The 22,422-nt window shown below is 41.3% G+C and overlaps 1 protein-coding gene across 6 annotated transcripts in view; it reads left to right on the top strand.

Moving 5' to 3' along the window:
- The window catches only part of GIT2 (GIT ArfGAP 2), a 50,278-nt gene that overhangs the window by 4,312 nt on the left and 23,544 nt on the right, over positions 1-22,422 (top strand). For all 6 annotated transcript variants that reach the window (XM_081114115.1, XM_081114113.1, XM_081114117.1 and 3 more), the window contains exons 2-12: positions 760-893; positions 2,976-3,088; positions 3,903-4,008; positions 5,943-6,029; positions 6,143-6,273; positions 9,618-9,712; positions 14,052-14,097; positions 15,702-15,753; positions 19,741-19,813; positions 20,062-20,159; positions 21,197-21,308. In XM_081114115.1, the coding sequence (XP_080970241.1) occupies positions 760-893; positions 2,976-3,088; positions 3,903-4,008; positions 5,943-6,029; positions 6,143-6,273; positions 9,618-9,712; positions 14,052-14,097; positions 15,702-15,753; positions 19,741-19,813; positions 20,062-20,159; positions 21,197-21,308 (1,047 nt within the window). The remainder of the gene's footprint in view (positions 1-759; positions 894-2,975; positions 3,089-3,902; positions 4,009-5,942; positions 6,030-6,142; positions 6,274-9,617; positions 9,713-14,051; positions 14,098-15,701; positions 15,754-19,740; positions 19,814-20,061; positions 20,160-21,196; positions 21,309-22,422) is intronic.

Genomic DNA, 22,422 nt, shown 5'->3' with positions numbered 1-22,422 from the left:
TGAGAGGAAGGGAGAGAGAGAGATAGAAACACCAATGATGAGAGAGAATCATTGATTGGCTGCTTCCTACTGGGGATGGAGCCCACAACTTGGGCATATGTCTTTACTGGGAACCGAACCACAAACTCCTGGTTCATAGGTTGACGCTCAACCACTGAGCCACACCAGTCGGACCTCAGTAGTTTATTTAAAACAATGAATGGATATCCTAGAACATCTCCCTAGTGGAGGAGGCCAGATTTCCCAGTCAGTCCTCAGAACCACACAGCTGAGCAATTTTATAGTTTTGTCACTTGCAGCTTTCTGCTAAGCACATAGGCATATAGATTTGTAGCAGTCTTTTCACCATTTTCTTTGTATAATGCTATGTGGATTATTCACTGTCACAGTTATATTATTTTGCCATTTGTGGAGATGGATTTAAAATGATTCATCTATATCCTCTTAATTTGCTTCTCATGTTGAATGAAAGAGCATGTATCTGAGGTGGTAGATCCCGTTAGGGCTTCAGACTTTGGCCCTGAACCAGAAGGGAGATAACTGCTTATATAGGATTTCAACTCATGTTTTTAGGCTCAATTAACATTGTACCCAGTCAGCCAAGATCGGTTGTATCACCAGCTGGATATATTGATTAGCATACTACAACAACAAAAATGTCCTATTTTTCTGAAAAACCATACCTCAGTCATCTTTTGCCATCTGGCAGCAAAGCAACCGACTGGTATCCTCGACACTGAGATTTCATTTTCTTTCCAGATCCTTCCTGGGCGTCAGTAAATAGGGGAACTTTCATATGCGATGAGTGCTGCAGTGTCCATCGGAGCCTGGGGCGCCACATCTCTCAAGTAAGGCACCTTAAACACACACCGTGGCCTCCAACATTGCTTCAGGTAAAGGAAGCATTTTCTCATGGTTTGTAATTTAAGTTTTTAGGGCTCATTGTTTTAGCAACTAAAGTTTCCCCTACTCCTTAAATCATACAAAAATGTTTGAATCATAACTGAATAGAGTTCTGTGCCCATCTTAAATGCATCATAGACAGACAGAGAAGTAGTCATTCAAATTTCTTGGTACTGCTTCCCTGCTGACTTTCTAGAAAGTCTCCAGAAACTGTTTTTAAACACCTCATTGTTTCCACATACCATGGTGAATGTTTCTGAAAGCTACTGCTTTAGAAACTTTTGTTAATGTACTTATCCCTCAGTACCTGCTAATATTTTTAGCACTTTTTTCCCTCCTTTGATAGAAGCACAGACTGGGATTTCTCAGAAATTTCTGAAACATCTGATTTAAAGTTGTTACTACTTAGAGAACAAATTCAATTAACATGTTTTGATTGATTGCCTAACACGCTGCTAAGTGTTGTGTGTTGTTTTATTTGCGATTCAGTGTCATGTAAATCAGTATTTCTATTTTGGGGTACACATTCTCCAAGTTCTGTTGGAACAAAGAATTAAGCATGTGTTTCCCCTTCCTTTGTCTTGAGTACATTTTTTACTAAGTCTGTGGCAGCTGCATAACATGTCCCTTAAACGTGCCTGTACAAACCAAGGGACCAGAACAAGTGGGTTTGGGTCTCTGATGTGACAGTATCTCCACTAATGTAAAAAATAGATGGGCCATGTTAGCAGTCATGCTTTGGAATGAAATTGGGAGATATGGTTTATTAATAACTTTGCTCACAAGTTTCTAACAGTTCATTCTATGTGCAAGTAAGTGGGTGTTTACTGTTCCCAGGTCTGTGTTTACAGATTTTTATTAGAAGATCTGAATAAAGTCTAGAGATTAATAGTTTAAAATGCCAGGGTTGACCCTAAAACTTTTCCCAAAGTATGATACATGAACCCTCAGTGGCACTCAAGACATGTAGATAATACTTCAATATTTATTTTGGAGGTTGCATTATATTAATGTGTGTATGAAAGCTATAAGTAGCACATTAAACCATAATTGCTAGAGAAAGTTTTAAAAATGAGTGGATTTAAAAAAAACAAAACCAAGTGGATAGTCTAGACCCGTGGTCAGCAAACTGCGACTCACGAGCCACATGCGACTGTTTGGCCCCTTGAGTGTGGCTCTTCCTCTGCCTTAGGAGTACCCTAATTAAGTTAATAACAGTGTACTTACCTATATAGTTTAAGTTTAAAAAATTTGGCTCTCAATAGAAATTTCAATCGTTGTACTGTTGATACTTGGCTCTGTTGACTAATGAGTTTGCTGACCACTGGTCTAGACCAGCGGTTCTCAATCTGTGGGCCGCGACCCCTTTGGGTGTCAAACAACCCTTACACAGGGGTCGCCTAAATACATCCTGCATATCAGATATTTACATTACAGTTCATAACAGTAGCAAAATTACAGTTATGAAGTAGCAACGAAAATAATTTTATGGTTGGGGGTCACCACAACATGAGGAACTGTATTAAAGGGTCGCTGCATTCGGAAGGTTGAGAACCACTGGTCTCTAGACGGCACATGGGTTGTTAAGAATCTTGTAAATAGTATTTGGATAACCAGTCGTGGAACACTGCCTTAAAGTGTCAAAGTACTCTTCCTTCATCTATAATAATAAAAGTGTAATATGCTAATTAGACCGGACATCCTTCCGGAAGACCTTCCGGACAAAGCTGGTCCTGGGAGGGAAGCCCCGGTCCCAGATGCCAGAGGGAAAAGCCGGTGACAGCAGCCGGAGGAAAGGAAGGCCTACTCTTGCATGAATTTCGTGCATCGGGCCTCTATTAATATATAAGAACAATATAATCAAACCCATTTAGATATTTAGATCTCTTACTGGTCAAATCTGAATTCTGTGTACAGGTTCATCTTTCATGCTCTAAAATCAGAAAATGATGATGTGTGTGATGCCAGTCATGCTAGTTTTTGTAATGGGGCTTTGTTTTCCCTGTTCAGTGATTACCACTGAATATTTGTGGAAAGAAATTAAAATCTGATGTTATACTGCTTGGTTTTAGATGGTTGAAACCTTATATAATAATGGTGCTAATTCAATATGGGAGCATTCTTTGCTGGACCCTGCCTCTATTATGAGTGGAAGACGTAAAGCTAATCCACAGGATAAAGTACAGTGAGTGGAATGTTTATAAATACTTTTATTTCTTTGGGGCACATGGACCCACTGGAAGGAGTGCAGCTGTTTTTGACCAGCCTCCACAGGGCAGCACAGGAGGGGGTTACCCCAATTGTTCCTTGAACTCTTTGCTATTAGAAATGCAGAACAAGGGGCTTTGGCCAGGTAGCTCAGTTGGTTAGAGCATCAATACATCAAGGTTATGGGTTTGATCCCCAGTCAGGGCATATACAACAATCAACCAGTGAATGCATGAATAGGTGGAACAACAGATGGATGTTTCTCTTTCTCTCTCCCTTCCTTCCTCTATCTCTCTAAAAATCAATAAAAAAGAAAAAGAAATGCAGAATAAGGCCAAGCATGGGACCATCTCTTTTGCATGGTTACCCAGCACAAGTCAGTGGTTTCTCCAGTTTGAAACTAAGGCTTGAGGGCTGTTGGTGTAATCAGATTTAAGCTTAGTATTCAAACAAGAGGTCTGTCTGACCAGACATCTAGGTTCTGCACTCTAGTCAGCCTGATGCCTTGCCTATAAGATGGGATGAAATGCTGCTTCCTCCCAAGGTTGCCAGGTCAGTGAAAAAATTACACAGAGAAAAGAGATGCTATAAAAAGCAAGCATTCAGTCCTGGCCATTATAATTACTAATAATATGTTTTCAGACCCGCTGCTGTAAACTTACTTCAGTGTTGCTCATTTTATTCTTGAGTAGGGAATGTGGGTCACTTCCTCTTCTTTTTACAGCCTAAAGAATGGGGGATGTCGTATCTGAACTGCAAGTGAAGTGTTCTTTTTTCTGTTTTTCAACCAGTCCTAATAAAGCGGAATTCATCAGAGCCAAGTATCAGATGTTAGCATTTGTCCATCGTTTGCCCTGCCGGGATGATGATAGTGTGACTGCCAAAGATCTCAGTAAGGTGGGTCATACCTTTTAAAATCTCTACAATTACTGGATGAAGCAGTGTATTGTTTTGTTTAGGGAAAAAAACTTTAAAAGGAAGAAAAGAAAAAACAAAAACTGCTATCTAGTCACTAAATAATAACAGCTTTTCATTGCAGTTGGTTTTGTCTTTATTCTTAATTCAAATGGGAGCCATTCATGTTAGTATAGGTAAGGGCATAGAGGAAAAATAAGTATCTAGAACTCTATTTGTGTTATTCTGATATGGTTTGAAAATTATGTTTCTACTAGAGGCCCGGTGCATGAAATTCTTGCACTCAGGGGACCCCTCAGCCTGGCCTGTGCCCTCTCATAGTCAGGGAGCCCTCGAGGGATGTCCGACTGTCGGAGGCTTCTGGCTGAGTGGTACTCCCCCTGTGGGAGCGCACAGACCATCGGGGGTAGCTCCTGCGTTGAGCGTCTGCCCCCTGGTGGTCAGTGTGTGTCATAGCAACCGGTCATTTTGCCATTCGGTCGATTTGCATATTAGCCTTTTATTATATAGGATAGGATAAGTTTTTTGTTTGTTTAACTTTGAAGTAGAAACCCTCACAGTTTCTAGAAGGGACTAGGAAGTTTGTGGGATTTCTTCAGGTCTCTAGGTTGCATACTTAAAAGAAGATCTTCAGGAAGCAGGGTGTGACTCAAAGCTGTAGTACATGGGGTGGTTTATTATACTTGTAAAATGAGTAGTTTGTTTTCTTTATGTGGGCCTTTGCTTGTTTTTGAGAGATGCTACAAGAAACCTGCTTTTTCATTTTCAAAGCATTGCTTTTGGCAAATGTTCACACATAGCACGAGCATTCACAGTTCAGAATTTTAAACTTTGCATAAACATTTTTACTTCTTTATTTCTTGCTACTTCCATTTCTTATTACTTCTGATTATTAGTAAGACTGGGTATTTGTTTTTTACCACAGTTTTTAAAAGTAAAATAAATTTTAAATATAAGGCTTAGATACAGATGTTAGAGTGGATATCTTTATTCCTATGATAAGGGTTATTGCATTTCAACAATTTGGTCAGAATTGAAGGCAGCTCATCTTCTGAATGTATAAGTACTTTTCTTCAGTAGTGCAGAATTTGGTATACCACAGGCCCATTTCCCACCTGAAAGACTTCATTAGAGCATTGTATACAAGGCCAAGAATACTGGGGTGGAAAGGATGCAATAAAGGCAGAACCCTGCAGTATTAATAGCTGTCTTGCTGTTATGGCTCAGTTGGTTGAGTGTTGTCCTGTGCACTGAAAGGTTGTGGGTTCGACTTCTGGTCAGGGCACATGCCCAGGGAGCAGGCTCAATCCCCAGTTGGGGTGCATGTGGGAGGCAACCAATTGATGTTTCTCTCCCTTCCCTTCCACACTCCCTTAAAAAAAAAAAAAGAGATAATAAATACAATAACAGCTGTATTTTTAAAATATTTCCTACGTACCAGGTTCTATGCTAGGCACTGTACTGTATCATTGACTCCTTACAGTAACCCTGTGAATAGGTGGCATTATTATTATTGGCATTTTAGAGATGAGGAAATGGGTTCAGATTGCTTAATGAACCTCCTCAAAGTTATACAGCATAAAGGTTTATATGGTTTGAAATTCAGGTCTATCAGACTTCAGAGCCATGCTCAGCCACCTCTTCATACTACCTCTCACTCAAGGTATAATTGTGCCACTTAGACAGGTCTTGCATTGGGGCAGGTCAGCCTTCCCAGCCCTAGTTTCCTTATCAGTAAAACGGGCCTGACTCCGCCTTAGCATCCAGGGCTGGTTGTCACCAGCAAGGGAGAGACTGCTTCATCCCATTACTGAGCTAAGTATGACTGACATATATCAAAATGGTCTGCCAGCTGCTCTAGTATATCACTCTTTACGCTTTTAACAGCATTCCTTTTTTGTTTGCGTGTTTTTCAGCAACTCCATTCAAGCGTGAGAACAGGGAATCTTGAAACCTGTTTGAGGCTGTTATCTTTAGGAGCACAAGCCAACTTCTTTCACCCTGTAAGACAGCAGGAATTGATCTACATATTAAATTGAAACTAAGTGGGTTGTGTTCGTGTAGCCTTTTCTTTATTAAATTTGCCTTTTTTCTGCGTTTTATTAATGATTCTTAGGAAAAAGGAAACACCCCACTCCATGTTGCCTCCAAAGCAGGACAGATTTTACAGGCGGAATTATTGGCAGTATATGGAGCAGACCCAGGCACACAAGATTCCAGTGGGAAAACTCCTGTTGATTATGCAAGGTTAGAAACCTAGATTCTTGTCACTTCTCTCTGTTTGGGCTTCTTTGTATTTTGTATGATTCATTGTTAAGTTGCTAAATTGTGTGTGGTTAACATTTAACCCCTTATAAAGATTTACATGCAGTTATTTTCAGATGACTTTTCAAATGAGTATCAGCTCAGAACCTGGGAAAGTAGAACCATAACCAGTCTGCTTACCTTCCAGTCTTTTGTGTGATTCTTTTTTTTTTTTTTTTTTTAATATATTTTATTGATTTTTCACAGAGAGGAAAGGAGAGAGACAGAGAGCTAGAAACATCGATGAGAGAGAAACATCGATCAGCTGCCTCCTGCACACCTCCCACTGGGGATGTGCCCGCAACCCTGGTACATGCCCTTGACCGGAATCGAACCTGGGACCTTTCAGTCCGCAGGCCGACGCTCTATCCACTGAGCCAAACCGGTTTCGGCTGTGTGATTCTTTATAATGCTATGGTATTTAAGCCATAGTTATACTCCAAATCAAGTACTAAGAATGGCAGAACGCACTCCTCAATTTTTATATGTTTTTAACCATTGCTGAAACTTAAAAACAAATGTGTATGAGTAGGTAGATATGTGATTAAATGATTATAGTAAAACTAGAGGTCCGGTGCATGAAATTCGTGCACGGGGGTGTGGAGGCGGGTGTCCCCTCAGCCCAGCCTGCACCCTCTCCAATCCGGGACCCCTCGGGTGATTCCGACTGCTGGTTTAGGCCCGATCGTGGGAATTGGGCCTAAACCAGCAGTTGGACATCCCTCTCACAATCCGGGACTGCTGGCCTCTAATTGCTCAGTTGTCTGCCTGCCTGCCTGATCGCCCCTAACTGGCCCCCCTGTCAGCCTGACCACCCCTAACAGCCTCTGCCTGTCGACCTGGTCGGCCCCCCTCTGCCAACCTGTTCGTCCCCAGCTGCCCCCCCACCCGCCAGCCTGGTCGCCCCCAACTGCTCCCCCTGCCAGCTTGGTCGCCCCTCACTGCCTTCCTCTTCCGGCCTGGTTGCCACTCACTGCCCCCGCTGCTGGCCTGGTCGTCCCTCGTAGCCTACTGTTCGGTCATTTGGTCACTCCTCATTGCCCCCCCTGCCAGCCTGGTTGCCGTCAGCTGCGCCCCCTGCCGGCCTGGTCACCCCTCACTGCCCCCATCTGCTGGCCTGGTTGCCACTCACTGCCCCCCCCTGCTGGACTGGTCGCCCCACGCAGCCTGCTGTTTGGTCATTTGATCGTCCCTCACTAACTCCTCTACTGACCTGGTCTCCCCACACAGCCTGCTGCTCAGTTGTTTGGTTGTCCTTCACTAACACCCCTGCTGGCCTGGTCACCCCACACAGCCTGCTGCTCAGTCGTTTGGTTGTCCCTCACTAACCTCTCTGCTGGCCTTGTCGTCCCACTCAGCCTACTTAGTTGTCTCCAAATCAAGTACTAAGAATGGATGTGACAGCCCTTGGCTCTTTATATATATAGACTAGAGGCCTGGTGCACAAAAATTTGTGCACTGGCGGGTTGGGGTGGGTCCCTCAGCCCGACCTGTGCCCTCTCACAGTCTGGGACTACTCGGGAGATAACCACCTGCTGGCTTACGCCCACTCCCCGGGTGGCAAATGGCAGGCCCGATCCCGCGGTGACTACCCCGGCTCCCTGGGTCACAAATGGCAGGCCCGGATCCCGCGCTGGGTCGCAGGTGGCAGGTTCGGATGGCGGCGGGGCAGGCGGCGGATCGCGCTGCCGCCCACCCCGCCGCCCCAGGTCACACACGGCAGGCCCGGATGGCAGCAGGCGGGCAGCGGATTGCACTGTCCCGCCCCGCCTGCAGTATGCAAATTTAACGGCCATCTTTCTTGGGTTAATTTGCATACTCATCTGATTGGCTGATGGGTATAGCGAAGGTACAGTCAATTAGCATCTTTGTTTTTTATTAGTGTAGATGTCAATTCTAGGGTTTATGTAGATCATCTTTCCTTCTTTTTCTAAATTAATTGCTCTACAGAGGATAAAATGGGTGAAATGACAAAACTCTGCCCTCCCAGAATTTTCTGTTCCATGGAGGAGATGATTCATAAATGCATAAAAGAGTTAAATAGGGCAAGATAATGTGGAATTTGTTTACCAAAATAGATAACTGGTCTTAAAAGGCATATATAGGGTTCTTCATTGCAGCTAAACCATTAAGAAATTTCTTTTCCCTGGTCTTTGAAGAATGGGTTAGATTTGGGTGTATGAAGGAAGAGCTCAGGCATTCCAGGGGAGAAAAAGGCATGCGTCAAGTTCAGGAAGAAGGCATAGGCGGGGCATGCTCACCACAGCAGGGGACCTGACTGGATGGCACAGAATCGTCTGGGAATAAAGAGCTACAGTATTTGATCAGATCTAAGACTCCACTGTTTGTACGGGTCATTCATTATTTTATATACCACTAAAAAACTTGGCCAATTAAATAATGAGGTACCATCAATTATAGGATATTTCCTGATTCCACAGATGTTTACAAAATGAGAAAAAGAAGATGTGCATCACAAAATCAAAGTTGTGTGATAAGGAGGATATTTTGTAGTGCCTTGAATGGCAGGAAGAGAAACTGACAGAAACTAACTTCATCTTTTAAGAGGAAGAGAGCCCTCAGTATATTATACATATTATCACTTACCTTGGAATTTTTTCCTGGGTACCGTGCATATGTAACTTGTTACTAAAAAGACTTCAAGCAGCTTATATATTTATTTCATGAATGAAGAAAGGCAAACTTAATATTTTCTATTATGGAAATTAAAGATAAGGAGGTGAAAGCTACAGGTGTGGGTTAGGTTGGTCTCTGTCTCTGAATTGAGGACCACATGGTTACTAAACTCTCATCCAGGTCAGACAGCTCCATCGGCAGCATCTAGGGGGAATACTGTCTTTAAAATACTGATGTCTGTACTCATCCATCTTCACACACTCAGAATTTCCAAGGATGGGTTCTGGATGTCTGTATAAATTTTAAAGCACTTTTGTTAATTTTTGAGAATCTCTACCCTAGACCATTTATTAATTTTATCTTCTGCCTCTTTAGATGAAGTTATTATTTATCTGATAAGTCCTTGAATTCTTTATTAACTCTTCTGTCTTTTATATAAAAGGAGAGGGAGTATTTCAGATTATGAGAACAGTTTATAAATGTGGGAATCAAAGTAGATCTTGACAGTTTACCTCACACATAAAGGTTGATTATTCTAAAAAGCCATGTTTGATAAATTGCTCAGGTGTCCAGGAGACGTCTCTGTCCTTTTTTATTCTAGAGCCAGTGGCTGATGAGCAATATAATGGTACTTTGTTTTCTCTTGGTAGGCAAGGAGGGCACCACGAGCTGGCAGAACGCCTTGTAGAAATACAGTATGAGCTGACTGACAGACTCGCCTTTTATCTCTGTGGCAGGAAACCAGGTGAGTGAAAGGACATCAGCCTCTCCACACCTCCAGTTAGTCAGTCTCTGGAAAAACAAGTTGGGACACTATTACTTATGACCTCTGCTTTAACATATCCTCCAGAACATTGTGAATAAGGATTTCTGTTTGAAATGATAACTACAGCATTTTCAGTTATATGTAAAAGATGTTGGTCAAATCTCCTTGAATTTTAGCTTTTATAACTTTACTAGAGGCCCGGTGCACAAAAATTTGTGCACTTGGGGGTGGGGAGTCCCTCAGCCCGGCCTGTGCCCTCTCACAGTCTGGGACCCCTTGGGGGATGACCACCTGCTGGCTTAGGCCCGCTCCCTGGGGGGATTGGGCCTAAGATGGCAATCAGACATCCCTCTGGCAGCCCGGCAGCCCTCGGGGGATGTCCACTTGCCAGCGCGGAGCAGGCCTAAGCTGCAGTTGGATATCCTTCGTGCTGCTGAGGAGGCAGGAGAGGCTCCCACCACCACCACTGTGCTGGCAGCCATCAGCCTGGCTTGTGGCTGAGCAGAGCTCCCCCATGTGGGAGCGCACTGACCACCAGAGGGCAGCTCCTGCATTGAGCATCTGCCCCCTGGTGGTCAGTGTGTGTCATAGTGACCAGTCATTCCCAGTCTTTCTGCTGTTAGGGTCAGTTTGCATATTACCCTGTTACTATATAGTATAGAGGCCTGGTGCACGGGTGGGGGCCAGCTGGTTTGCCCTGAAGGGTGTCCCGGATCAGGGTGGGGGTCCCGCTGGGGTGCCTGGGTGAGGGGCTGATGGCTGTTTGCAGCTGGTCACACCCCCTTCAGGGTGGGGGTCCCCACTGGGGTGCCTGGCCAGTCTGGGTGAGGGGCTGAGGGCCATTTTCAGGCTGGCCAGTGACTGAAGCTCCCAGCCTCTCCTTTTTTTCTTTTTCTTCTTTTATTCTGAGATTTATTTACCTTCTATAATTGAAACATTGTTGCCGTCACTGGCGCTCCCAGCTCTGAGGCTGCGGCCAGCTGAAAGCAGGTAGCTTCTATAATTGAAACTTAGTTGCTTTCAGAGCTCAGGGCCGGGCTGCGGCAGGCGGGGAACCTTGGCTTCCTCCATCACTGGAGCAAGCCAGCCTCCTGCTCGCTTCAGCTGCGTGGCTGCGGGCCTCCATCTTTGTTGGCAGTTAATTTGCATATCGCCCTGATTAGCCAATGGGAAGCGTGGCAGAGGTATGGTTAATTACCTTTTTTGTCTTTTATTAGATTAGATAGGATTTTAGATCTAGATAGTGACTGTTTCAGGCATCAAAGAGCATAATTAAACCAAAACTGAATGTGCACCACAGTTCTTGGCACATAATGCGACTAAGAATGCAGGAGCAAAGCAGTCACTTTTGTAGTTATTTGAAGAATTCTGCTGTCTAAGGAATGGAAAAAAACCCAAAAGTGAATTTTACCTTTAACCACCTTTATTTTTGAGGTGGAACTGGGGTCATTAAACCATGGCTCAGTGGGCCAAATCCAGCCAATGACCTGTTTTAAAATAAAGTTTTATTACAAGATAGCCAGGCCAATTCCATATTGTCTGTGGCTGCTTTTGCACTGTAGAAGCAGAGTTGAGTAGGTTGAGTAGTTGTGACAGAGACCATATAGCTAAAGAGCCTAAAATATTTATCTGGCCTTTTACAGAAAAAGTTTGCCAACCCCTGATGTAGAATATCCACATACATGTATATAGTGGTTCTCCACTCTGGTTGTACATAGAGTTAGGAGCCCCTGATGAGGGTCCAGTTCCTGGTGAGATGGGTAAGCACACCCCACCCTGTCTCTCCTGAATATAATTAAAAACCATGGAATAGCTATTTAAGGACTCTAGTTCGTGAATTAGGGAACTCACGGTACCATCAAGCTGGTGGTGAGTGTTCTGTACTTCTGATAAGGCCTCTACCGCAGCCTGAAACTGGAACTATATAACAGATGCAAAGAAGCCTTCTCGGTCTGGTATGAGGAACAGGAAGTAGGACTCCTACAGGACAGAGAGTTGGAGGATTCCCTTTTTAATTTTTTATTTTTTTCCCTTCCTTTTCCCCTTACCCTAGCCCCAAGGCAGTCCTGTGGCTAAATCAGCCTAAATCTCTGACCAAGAGCATGAGGGGAATACTGATTGCTTTTATTTTTCTCTGTATTCTCTCACCACTTGGCCCAGGAGGTAGAACCTAACCTACTAAAACAAAAATACTGCCCAGACAGTGTAGCTCAGTGGTTGAGCATTGATCCATGAACCAGGAGGTCATGGTTTGATTCCCAGTCGGGACACATGCCTGGGTTGGGGGCTCGACCCCCACAGTGTAAGACATTGAGGAGGCAGCCAATCGATGATTCTCATCAACACATGCCTGGGTTGGGGGCTCGACCCCCAGTGTAGGGCATGCAGGAGGCAGCCAATCGATGATTCTCATCATTGATGTTTCTATCTCTCCCTCTCTCTGAAATCAATAAGAACATATATTTTTAAAAAAATTAACATTGTCCATAAAATGTAAGGAAGACTCAGTTTCACAACATAATATTTAAAATGTCCAAGATACCATTCATAATGACTTGACACCAGGGAAATCCCAAAGACTTGTAAGGAAAAAGTAGTCAACAGACACCAACCTCAGATGACACAGTTGTTGGAATTATCAGACAAAAAATTTTAAGCAAACAGGAGCACCATGCTCTAAAAAGTGTGAACATCTTGAAACAAATAGAAATGAAGAAAATCTCAGCATAGAAATAGAAGATAAAGAAATGAATCAAATAGAAATATTATAACTGAAAAATATAATTCACTGGATAGGCTTAATAGCAGATTGGAGATGACAAAAGAGTGACTAATTGAAAATAGATCACTAGAAATTACCCAGTATTGAACAATAGAAAAAAAGAGTGGAAGGAAAATGAAACTAGACAGAGCCTCAGGGACCTGTGGGACAATAGCAAAAGGTCACATTTGTATCAGATTCCCAGAAAGAGATCAGAGAGTGATACAGAAAAAATGCTTAAAGAAATATTAGCTAAAAAGTCTATATTTGGCAAAAGACATACGCTTACAGATTCAAGAAGCTCAAAGAATTCCAAAAAGAATAAACTCAAGGATATTGTCACTCAGATATATTAAAATCAAACTGCTGAAAACCAAAAACAACAAAACATCCTGAAACTGCAAGAAAATAAATGACACATAGAAGAACAATTATTTGAATGACTAGATTTCTCATCAGAAACCATGGATATGAAAAGTAGAACAATATTTTTGAAGTGCTGAAACAAAAAAGAGTTGTCAATCCAGGACTCCAATTTTCAGTGAAAATAGCCTTCAGGAATGAAGCAAAATAAAGACATTTTAAGATGAAGGAAAAGAAGAGAATTAGTTGCTCTAGCAGAAATGCTAAAGGAAGTTCTTTGAGTAGAAGGGAAATGATACTGGAAGGAATCTTGGAACTTAAGGAATGAAAGAAGAGCATCAGAAATGATAGGTATCTGGATAAAAATAACAGCTATGTTTTCCCCTTAAGTTCTTTAAGATATGTATGATAGTTTAAAGTAAAAGTTTATAACATTATCTTGTGGGGTTTTCAGCATATGTCAATATAATAAATTTGACAACTACAACATAAAAAGGGGGAGAGAAATATGGAGATAAGATTGCCTTCTTAAAATGGTAAAATGTTATTTCTAAGTACACTGTAAAAACTTATGTGTATTATAATCTCTAGCTTAACCACTAAAAAAAGACTACATATAATGTTATATGCTCAAAAATTCTAGAAATAAAATAGAATATTAAAGTCAATCAAATAATCAAAAGATATTTTGACAGCCCTAGCAGTCCTGGCTTCTTCTGGAAGGTTGTTCTGCTGTTCGGCTGTTTGGTCAATTTGCATATTACGCTTTTATTTTAGATTAATTTGAAGGTGAGCCACCAAAGCTCAGGGAAGCCCTGCCCATGCCACGTGGAGATAATATGGCATGCCACATGGAAGCCTGCTGTGAGCTAATTCAGCTCCCTACGCATTCTTTCCATGGCTGAAGGTCATCACTTACACTGGGGACGAACAAAGCATAGGATTAGGGTTAGCGTAGGCTTTCTGCTTAAAGATGTCTAGACTTCTGTGCCAGAAAGAAAACGAGAATACGATCCTTGCTACCAGCCAAGGCTTCAGGAACTTGTAGCCAATTTGGCAACTTATGTTCCCCCACATAATTCATAATTATGGGATGATACTAATTGCAAAACATAAATTGAGAAAATAATGAGGGTGCTCTTTTACAGATATTAATATTTATATGAACAAACTTTGGCTTGGTTTCTGTTACAGATCACAAAAATGGACAGCACTTTATTATACCTCAGATGGCAGACAGGTAAGGTCCTTTAAATACCAATCAGTTTTATCTGTCTCAAATATTTCCTTGGTTGTATAGTGTTTAAGTGTTTAATATTTTGTGTTTAACAAAGCCCATACATTTTTCTCTTTTATTGCTATACAATTTGGAAATAAGACGGCTGTAAGTAAACCACCATATAAAACTTAAGTTTGAAAGAGCACAAGTAACAAATTTACTAATATGAAAATTGGAGTCCGTGATACTGTCACAGTATTAGCTAGTTGTGACAGTATGTTTATAGATTATGTTCAAAGAATATTTCTTTATTATATGAGAGTATATTCTTTGTCTATAACGGGATTGGCAAGTTTTTATGTTGTTGTTAAAGGCTAGATAGTAAATATTTGGGCCATACAGCCTCTGTCACAACTACTCAACTCTACCGTTGTAGATGAAAGCATCCATGGACACTATGTAAATGAAGGGCATGCCTATTCCAATAAAATTTTATTTTCGGATACTGAAATTTGAATTTTATATATAATTTTCACAAATTATGAAATACTATTCTTCCTTGTCCCCCCCCCCCCCCCACCATTTAAAAATGTAAACATTATTCTTAGCTCATTGCTAAACAAAAGGTGGACTGTATCTGTAAGGTCAGATGAGTTTGAAGCTGTAGTAATGAACCCTTAATTTAGGCAGTTATCTTTGTACAAATACTGTCAAGAGTTTATGAAATCATTAATTGCTGTTCTACATGTAATCTTGCCATTCTGGTTTTTCACATTCTGCCCTTTTGATATTTTCTTCTACCATGCTTTTTTTTTTTTTTTAATATATTTTATTGATTTTTTTTACAGAGAGGAAGGGAGAGGGATAGAGAGCCAGAAACATCGATGAGAGAGAAACATCGATCAGCTGCCTCCTGCACACCTCCCACTGGAGATGTGTCTGCAACCAAGGTACATGCCCTTGACCGGAATCGAACCCGGGACCTTTCAGACCACAGGCCGACGCTTTATCCACTGAGCCAAACCGGTCAGAGCCATGCTTTTTTTTTTAATACTTCAAAAATGATGACTTTTCTCATTAGTTTTTGTGTTTTAGTTAGTAGGTGATTATTTTTCTTTTAACCATATTACATGATTATGGTATTTCTGTTTTTAATTTTATTTTTTAATCCTCACCTGAGGATATTTTCCATTGATTTTTAGGGTCAAAGAGAGAGGGAAAGACACGAAGAGAGAAACATCGATGTGAGGGAGACACATCGATTGGTTGCCTCCCACATGCACCCGACCAGGGCTGGGAGCCTGCAACTGAGGTATGTGCCCTTGACCGGAATCGAACCCGGCACCCCTTTGGCCCACAGACTGATACTCTATCCACTGAGCAAAACCTGCCAGGGTGATCATGGTATTTCTAGAAGGAGTTACTTTAACCAAGTTGTTCTGTTCAAAGTTTTCTCACTGACTCTTTTGGGCTATAGAGTTTTTGGCTCTGACCATGTCCATGAACTCTAATTAATATCTTGATCCCTTGGCCATCTTTATTTTCTACAGAGTTCACACACACACACATACACACACACAAAAAGATTTTATTTATTTGCTTATTAGTTTTGTACATTTTTTTAGCAGCCTGGATTTGTCTGAATTGGCAAAAGCTGCTAAGAAGAAACTTCAATCTGTGAGTATCTCTATTTCCTAGTGAACTCCAGTATAGGAACTGTATCCTGCTAATACCTGTTTTCAGCTCTTTCCTATTGCATCAGATGACTGTTACATACACTTAGATGATGTTAAACCGGAAGCAGACCATTGAGTATATAGGCATGAAGACTGGAAGTACTATACGTTCAGCATATCCAGTTTATTGGCTCTGCTTCAAATAATGCCATTTTTCTTATTTTAAATGGGAAGACTGTGCTTTTGCTACTAGGAAGTTGTGTCGCCTTATAAGAGTTCCTTGTTTCTCCCACTGTAAATAAATCAGTGGAACACACTTCTTGGGATTGCTTCCAGTAGCCTCATAGGCTGCTTAGGTGGATAAAAGCAGGTGCTGGAACGGTGAGTACCAGAGATTCACTTGATGCCATTGGGGTCCAGCCTCGGTTGTAACTTTCTTGCCTATCCCATGCCATTCATCAGAGTTTTATAAATGTATGCTTTAAAAAGCTGATGGGCCTGCCCTGGGTATGTGCTCAGAGTTTGCCTAGTTCTGCAGGTCAAGCCTCACTGTAATCTGAGTGATTCTTTCCATCCTGCCCACCTTAGGGTTAGTCAGGAATCTCCTCTCTGGGGGTGAATTCTCTTGGTTTAGTCCCCACAAATGAAGCTTCACTAAAGCTCTTCCTCAGTTTTATCCACCAGATTACACTCTCCAGCTGTTCCCATTGTTCTCTGGATCAGAACCAAGATTTTTAACTCTAAGGACATCCAACTCTCTCACCTTTCAGTAGTACCTGCCCTACCTCCCATCTTATTCCCATTGTGTGTGCGTTCTCGTCCCTTAGCTGCCACCTTCAAGTCCTCTTCCAGGAATCCTCTTTTCCTCTTTTCCTGCAGCATTCCCCTTTCCCAGCTTCCATCCCTTTCATCATTCAAGCAGCTGAAAAATGACCACCTTCACAATGTAGGTAGTAGTTTTCCAAAAGCCCAACTGAAATTGCAGCTCCTCTAATTTATGGCTTTCTCTTCATTCCCCTTTTCACAGAAAACCCTTTACTAGAACATCATATAATATTAAGTACTAAATATTACATAAAGTGAATTTATCCTTACTATTTAACTGTAATATGAAATAAATGTATTTTATGCAATTTGTTTGGTGTCTCTGTGTTCTGTATGGTTTTGTGTGTCTGTTTTATCGCCTTTTTTAAATTAAGGAGGTCATATAGTTAAGATGATAAGCTTTGGAGTCAGCAATAAATATTCTGTGATTTCCTTTTAATTATATTATGTAAACCAATTTTTATTATAAATAATTCCAACATTATAGATAAAGCCAAGTTCCTTTTGACTATTTTACATTTGCTAGGCTGAAAGCTGCCTGAAAGCTGGGGTTATGTCTGTATTATGTCTAGTGTGTGGCAGGCACTAGGTGACTATCTGGAACCAAGTTGAGTACAGCTCTCCAGAACTTGGATTCTGCATCAGACTGCTCAGGTACAGGTCTCAGCTCTGACCAGCTCCTCAGCGTCTCTCTGCCTTGGTGTCCTCTCCTAGAAAGGGAGATAGTGGTGTAGCAGGGGTTGCAGCTCAGAACTGCTCAGTGAGGGTGAGCTGCTGCTTCTGTTGACCCCACCTGTGGTCTCCTCACAGGTGACCACAGCCAATTATAATTGCCAATTCAGTAGCCTATAGTACAGTGGTTCTCAACCTTCTGGCCCTTTAAATACAGTTCCTCATGTTGTGACCCAACCATAAAATTATTTTCGTTGCTACTTCATAACTGTCATGTTGCTACTGTTATGAATCGTCATGTAAATATCTGATATGCAGGATGGTCTTAGGCGACCCCTGTGAAAGGGTCGTTCGACCGCCAAAGGGGTCGCGACCCACAGGTTGGGAACCGCTGCTCTAGTATCTTCATTCTTCCCTCCATCTCCACCTACTTCCTTTCTCCCTCCATCCCCAGAAACGGAGATAAGCATAGTGAGACTGATAATGTCTTCCTTGGACTAGCAAGTGTCAACATGTGAGAGACTTAAACTGGGATCTCAGATCTGTTGTCGTGTGTCGACTTTGTGACTTTGGGTGAGATACTAACTTCTGTGCCTCAGTTTCCTCATTTGGTATGTGGCATAATAGTAGTTACTATTTCATGGAGGTATTGTGAGTATTAAATATGATATTAACGCAGTACCTTGGATGTAAACCCTCTATCAGTATTGCTGCTGTAGTTATTGTTAGTGATAACATTAGCTTGTATCTCCTCAAAGGAAAGAGACTAGATATTCATGAAGAAAGTTCAAGTTTTCAATCCTTCATTACTTTATCCAGCAATAGGCTCTCAGAGATTATTTTGCTATAAATGTAATGTAACCACACAAGAGAAAATTTGGAAAATAGAAAAGGGGAATAATCCTTATTCACTATACTCTTAATGGATTCAGCCTCAATATTTTGGAGTACTTCTTCTAATTCTTAGTTCAGATATCTTTATTTTTTAAATGAGGCTGCAATCATAATTTTAGAATTTTATATCCTGCTTTTTTCACCCAACAATGTATTGTATCCATTTTAATGAGTTCCCAAGAGGTCTGTGTAACCAGCATTTAAAATTGCTGCATAAAATGCCTTGTGGTCAATGTGTAATTGCTTATGTACTGAGCCCCATCTCAGTGCCAGGTACTGTGTGTGGATGTGGTGAACACAGTAGAGAATAGAGCAAATTCAGTTTACGCTCACAGAATGGGGAAGCAGTCAACTGAAAAGTAACAGCCACCAATTGTCAGGGTGCATTTATGAGGAAAAAAGCATAGAGAGAGCCGGAGACACCCTGGCAGGGGCTTAGCCTCGTCTGGGTTAAGGAAGACCCTGACCTTGACCATCCCGGTTGCTGCCAGGCAGGCACCTAGTCTGTGGGGAGTATTTTGTTGGCTGACCCTGCACAGCATATGGATCAGACAACCTATCCTTTGTTGGGGTTGCTCAGTTCTTCTGGGGATTGGGGCTACTACTGAGGAAGATAGCAAAGAGGCTTAACCAAGGTCTGGTGATATTTTTTATTAATTTATTTATTTTTGTTAATCTTCACCTGAGGATATTTTTTTAAAATATATTTTTATTGATTTCAGAGAGGGAGGGAGAGAGAGATAGAAATACCAATGATGAGAGAGAATCATGATTGGCTACGCCCTGCACACCCCATATGGGATTGAGCCTGCAATCTGAGCATGTGCCCTAATCAGAATCAAACCTGTGACCTGGTTCACAGGTCAGCATTCAACCATTGAGCCATGTCGGCTGGGCTGAGGATATTTTTTCCATTGATTTTTTAGAGAGAGGGAGAGGAGAGAAAGGAGGAGGAGGAGGAGAAGGAGGAGGAGGTGGAGGAGAGAGAAACATTGATGTGAGAGAGACACATCGATTGGTTGCTTCCTGCATGTACCCCAATGGGCCGGGGATCAAACCTGCAACCCAGGTACGTGCCCTTGACCGGGAATTGAATCCATGATCTTTCGGAGTGAGAGCCAGCACTCTAAACACTGAGCACACTGGCCAGGGCAGTGATATTTTTGTGCAATGGCATCTTCTATCCTCTCAAAATTGCGTGTTTTGGCATCTTTACCCTGCCAAGGGTTTATGACCCCTTATATTTGGGGGCATTGGCAAACATTCTCAAGAGCAAAAGAGAAGACTTAGTGTGATATCACATGAAGAGTAGAGCACTGCAGCCTGTGTTCGAGAGAGGCACTGTAGATGTCTCTTACCTCCTGTATAGCACAGCCCTGTCTGCATACCATAGGGGAGTGAGGCGCTATGGGAAGCAGATATATTGGAGGATCTGCACTATTTTGGAAATGTTATTGTCTGTGTTACAGTGGGTATTTACTAAGCACTGGCTTTAGATAAAACATTGGAGATAAAAGGTTGAATAAGTCACAGTCCCCACTCATTCTGCTAGTGTTAACCCTTGTCCCTTGTGTTCCTGATATTTTTTTACTTTCAGCTAAGTAATCACTTGTTTGAAGAACTTGCCATGGATGTGTACGATGAAGTTGACAGGCGAGAGACTGATGCAGGTGACTTAACATGGGGCTTTACCTAATATGCTTGGTATCAGTGGGCAGTGACAAGCTGCCAGCCTCCGTGTTTACTTGCCCAATTTCTCCTGTCCTGATAACACTTGTGTGGACATTTCCTTTTGTGTATGTTGGCTTCGGAGTGTGCTTCCTTGAGTCTCCCTAGTAAGGCGGGGCCGCAGCTCTCAGAGGAGCAGTGGCGCACCCATAGTGATGAGATTCTGTCTCTGGCTTTCTCCTCTGGCTAGTCTGGCTTGCCACGCAGAACCACAGCACCCTGGTGACCGAGACAACCGTCGTTCCCTTCCTTCCGGTCAATCCCGAGTACTCATCGACACGGAACCAGGCAAGTGGCTGAGTGTGAAAAGTGACCAGGGTGATATTTTGAGAATAGTTGATATCTTGGTATTTTATTTTTCCAAGACAGGTATTTTAATATTTTTGATTCAAATATTAATGGCCTTTATACACACAAACTGATAAGAAAAGCAGTAGATAGCAGTGCACGCCTGGGCAAGAACATAAAAAAATTCACAGAAGAAATATAAATGGACTTTCATGTGAAAAAATATTTAATCTCATTAGTAATCAAACAAAGCAACCTAAAGGCAAATGAAAGTTTCATCAATCAAAATAATAAAGTGTTTAATAAGGGGTACTCCAAAACTGGTAAGGATCTGGCTAGATGGGCTTTCTCATGCTGCAGATAAGAGCTTAAATTGTTCCAGACTTTAGAAAAACTATTTGCTAACGTATTTCAGAAGCCTCAGAATTAAGTGTCCATCCTTTCACATGGGAATTCTTTATTTGGGGATATGTTCTAATAAAATAAAAATAGAGCGATTCATGCACAATGAACGATGTTCATTGAAGCACTGTGTGTAGTAATAGAGCATTAAAAACAGCCTAAGCACCCATCAAGAGGAGAGAAGTTGATAAAATTAGGAAGGTCTTTTAAATTTTATTGATTAATGGTTATATATAATGATGGTTATATATAATGATGGAATCTCAGCATCTAGTCTATAAATTTATCTTGCAATTTTAAAATTTCCCTCCAAATTAATTTTTTATTACTACATCTATTTAAAAACTGTTTGATATTAGGGAGGAAAAAAGCTTTAAGTAGAATTAATTTGGTTTTGTTCCCTAAAATAAATATGCATTGTGAGAATTTAAGTGTTATATAGTTCTGTGTAAATGGTTTTAAACTGATGGCAAGGAAAATGTTAATGCTGCTTCAGTTTGGCTGTGGTTGATGATGCCTTGATCATGCTGGAAGGTCTTTGCCACAGTCTGACAATAGCCTGACGATGTTTATGTGAATATCTATGTGTGTATTTTGACATTTGGGAGTATTTTCAATTATTTTTTCACCTTCAGGGCAGACAGAAATTAGCTCGGTTTAATGCCCATGAGTTTGCCACGCTGGTTATTGACATTCTCAGTGATGCCAAGAGAAGACAGCAAGGCAGTTCTCTCTCTAGTTCAAAAGGTAACTGTTTCAAACCAAGTTTCCTTCTAAATTTCACACAAGTACTAGATTTAAAGTTACAAAATGATTAGAGCAGCCATCAGAATAGCTTAGTTAAAACCCTATGAGTTTTATTGTTACCATGTTGGGACAAAAAGTTTGCCTCCATGAGCCCTGGTGAATTACAAATACTTCAACATTATTAACTACTAGTCAAATATGTATCATATATGTGATTTTTCCATCTTGGGTCATCTGTCTTTATTCCTATAAAGTTGCATCCTGAAATTAACCCAAAAGTCTAACTATCTTGTTAAAGTACTTAAGAAAATAAGCCCTCTTTATTGAAATTACAGCTCATCTGCTGTAGCTTACCTACAAAGCTGAGTTCTAGCCCTAGCTGGTTTGGCTCAGTGGATAGAGCGTCAGTCTGTGGATTGCAGGGTCCCAGGTTCAACTCCAGCCAAGGGCACATGCAAAGTTTGTTACTATAAGCTTTAGATGCCTACCGTGAGAGTTACTGTGGGTTAAATTGTAGAGAGCACAGTGCCTCTTTCTGAGTGCCCTTTGGAGGCTCGTTCCATAGCTCAGGGACCTGTCTCTGTGCTGAGGAACATGCTGCATTCCGCCGCAAAACTGTCCTCATGGGCTTTTTTCTAATTATAATACATTTTATTGTAAAACATTTAGACAGAAGAAATACATACCATAAAAATTAAGTTTTCAGTCAATATTACATTCTCATTTTACTGGTTTGACCAGGAGTAAACAAGTTCTAAGAAAGCTTATTAAACTTTGGTGAAGATGCAGTGATAAGGGTGCTTTCATAAATATGGAGTACCAAAATGTACGTACTTTCTTGATTTGGTGGTTCCATTTCTAGGTGTTAATTGAGGAGAAATAATCAGAGGCGTTTTATATATATATATCTATATCTATATATGTATATGTTTTATATAATACTGAAAACATTAGAAACATAACAGAGCAACAGTTAGTCACATATTTGAATAGTATTGCACACACTTTCTTTTCAGAGAATATATAATGACAGTATAAAGTAATAACTTTTAAAAACTATATTAAATATGTTTTTATTGATTTCAGAGAGGGAGAGAGAGAGAGGAAAAAAAAA

The sequence above is a fragment of the Myotis nattereri genome (genome assembly GCF_964212035.1).
Source record: "Myotis nattereri genome assembly, chromosome: 19".
NCBI classification, from domain to species: Eukaryota; Metazoa; Chordata; class Mammalia; order Chiroptera; family Vespertilionidae; genus Myotis; species Myotis nattereri.
This window is presented reverse-complemented; position numbering and strand designations above follow the sequence as displayed.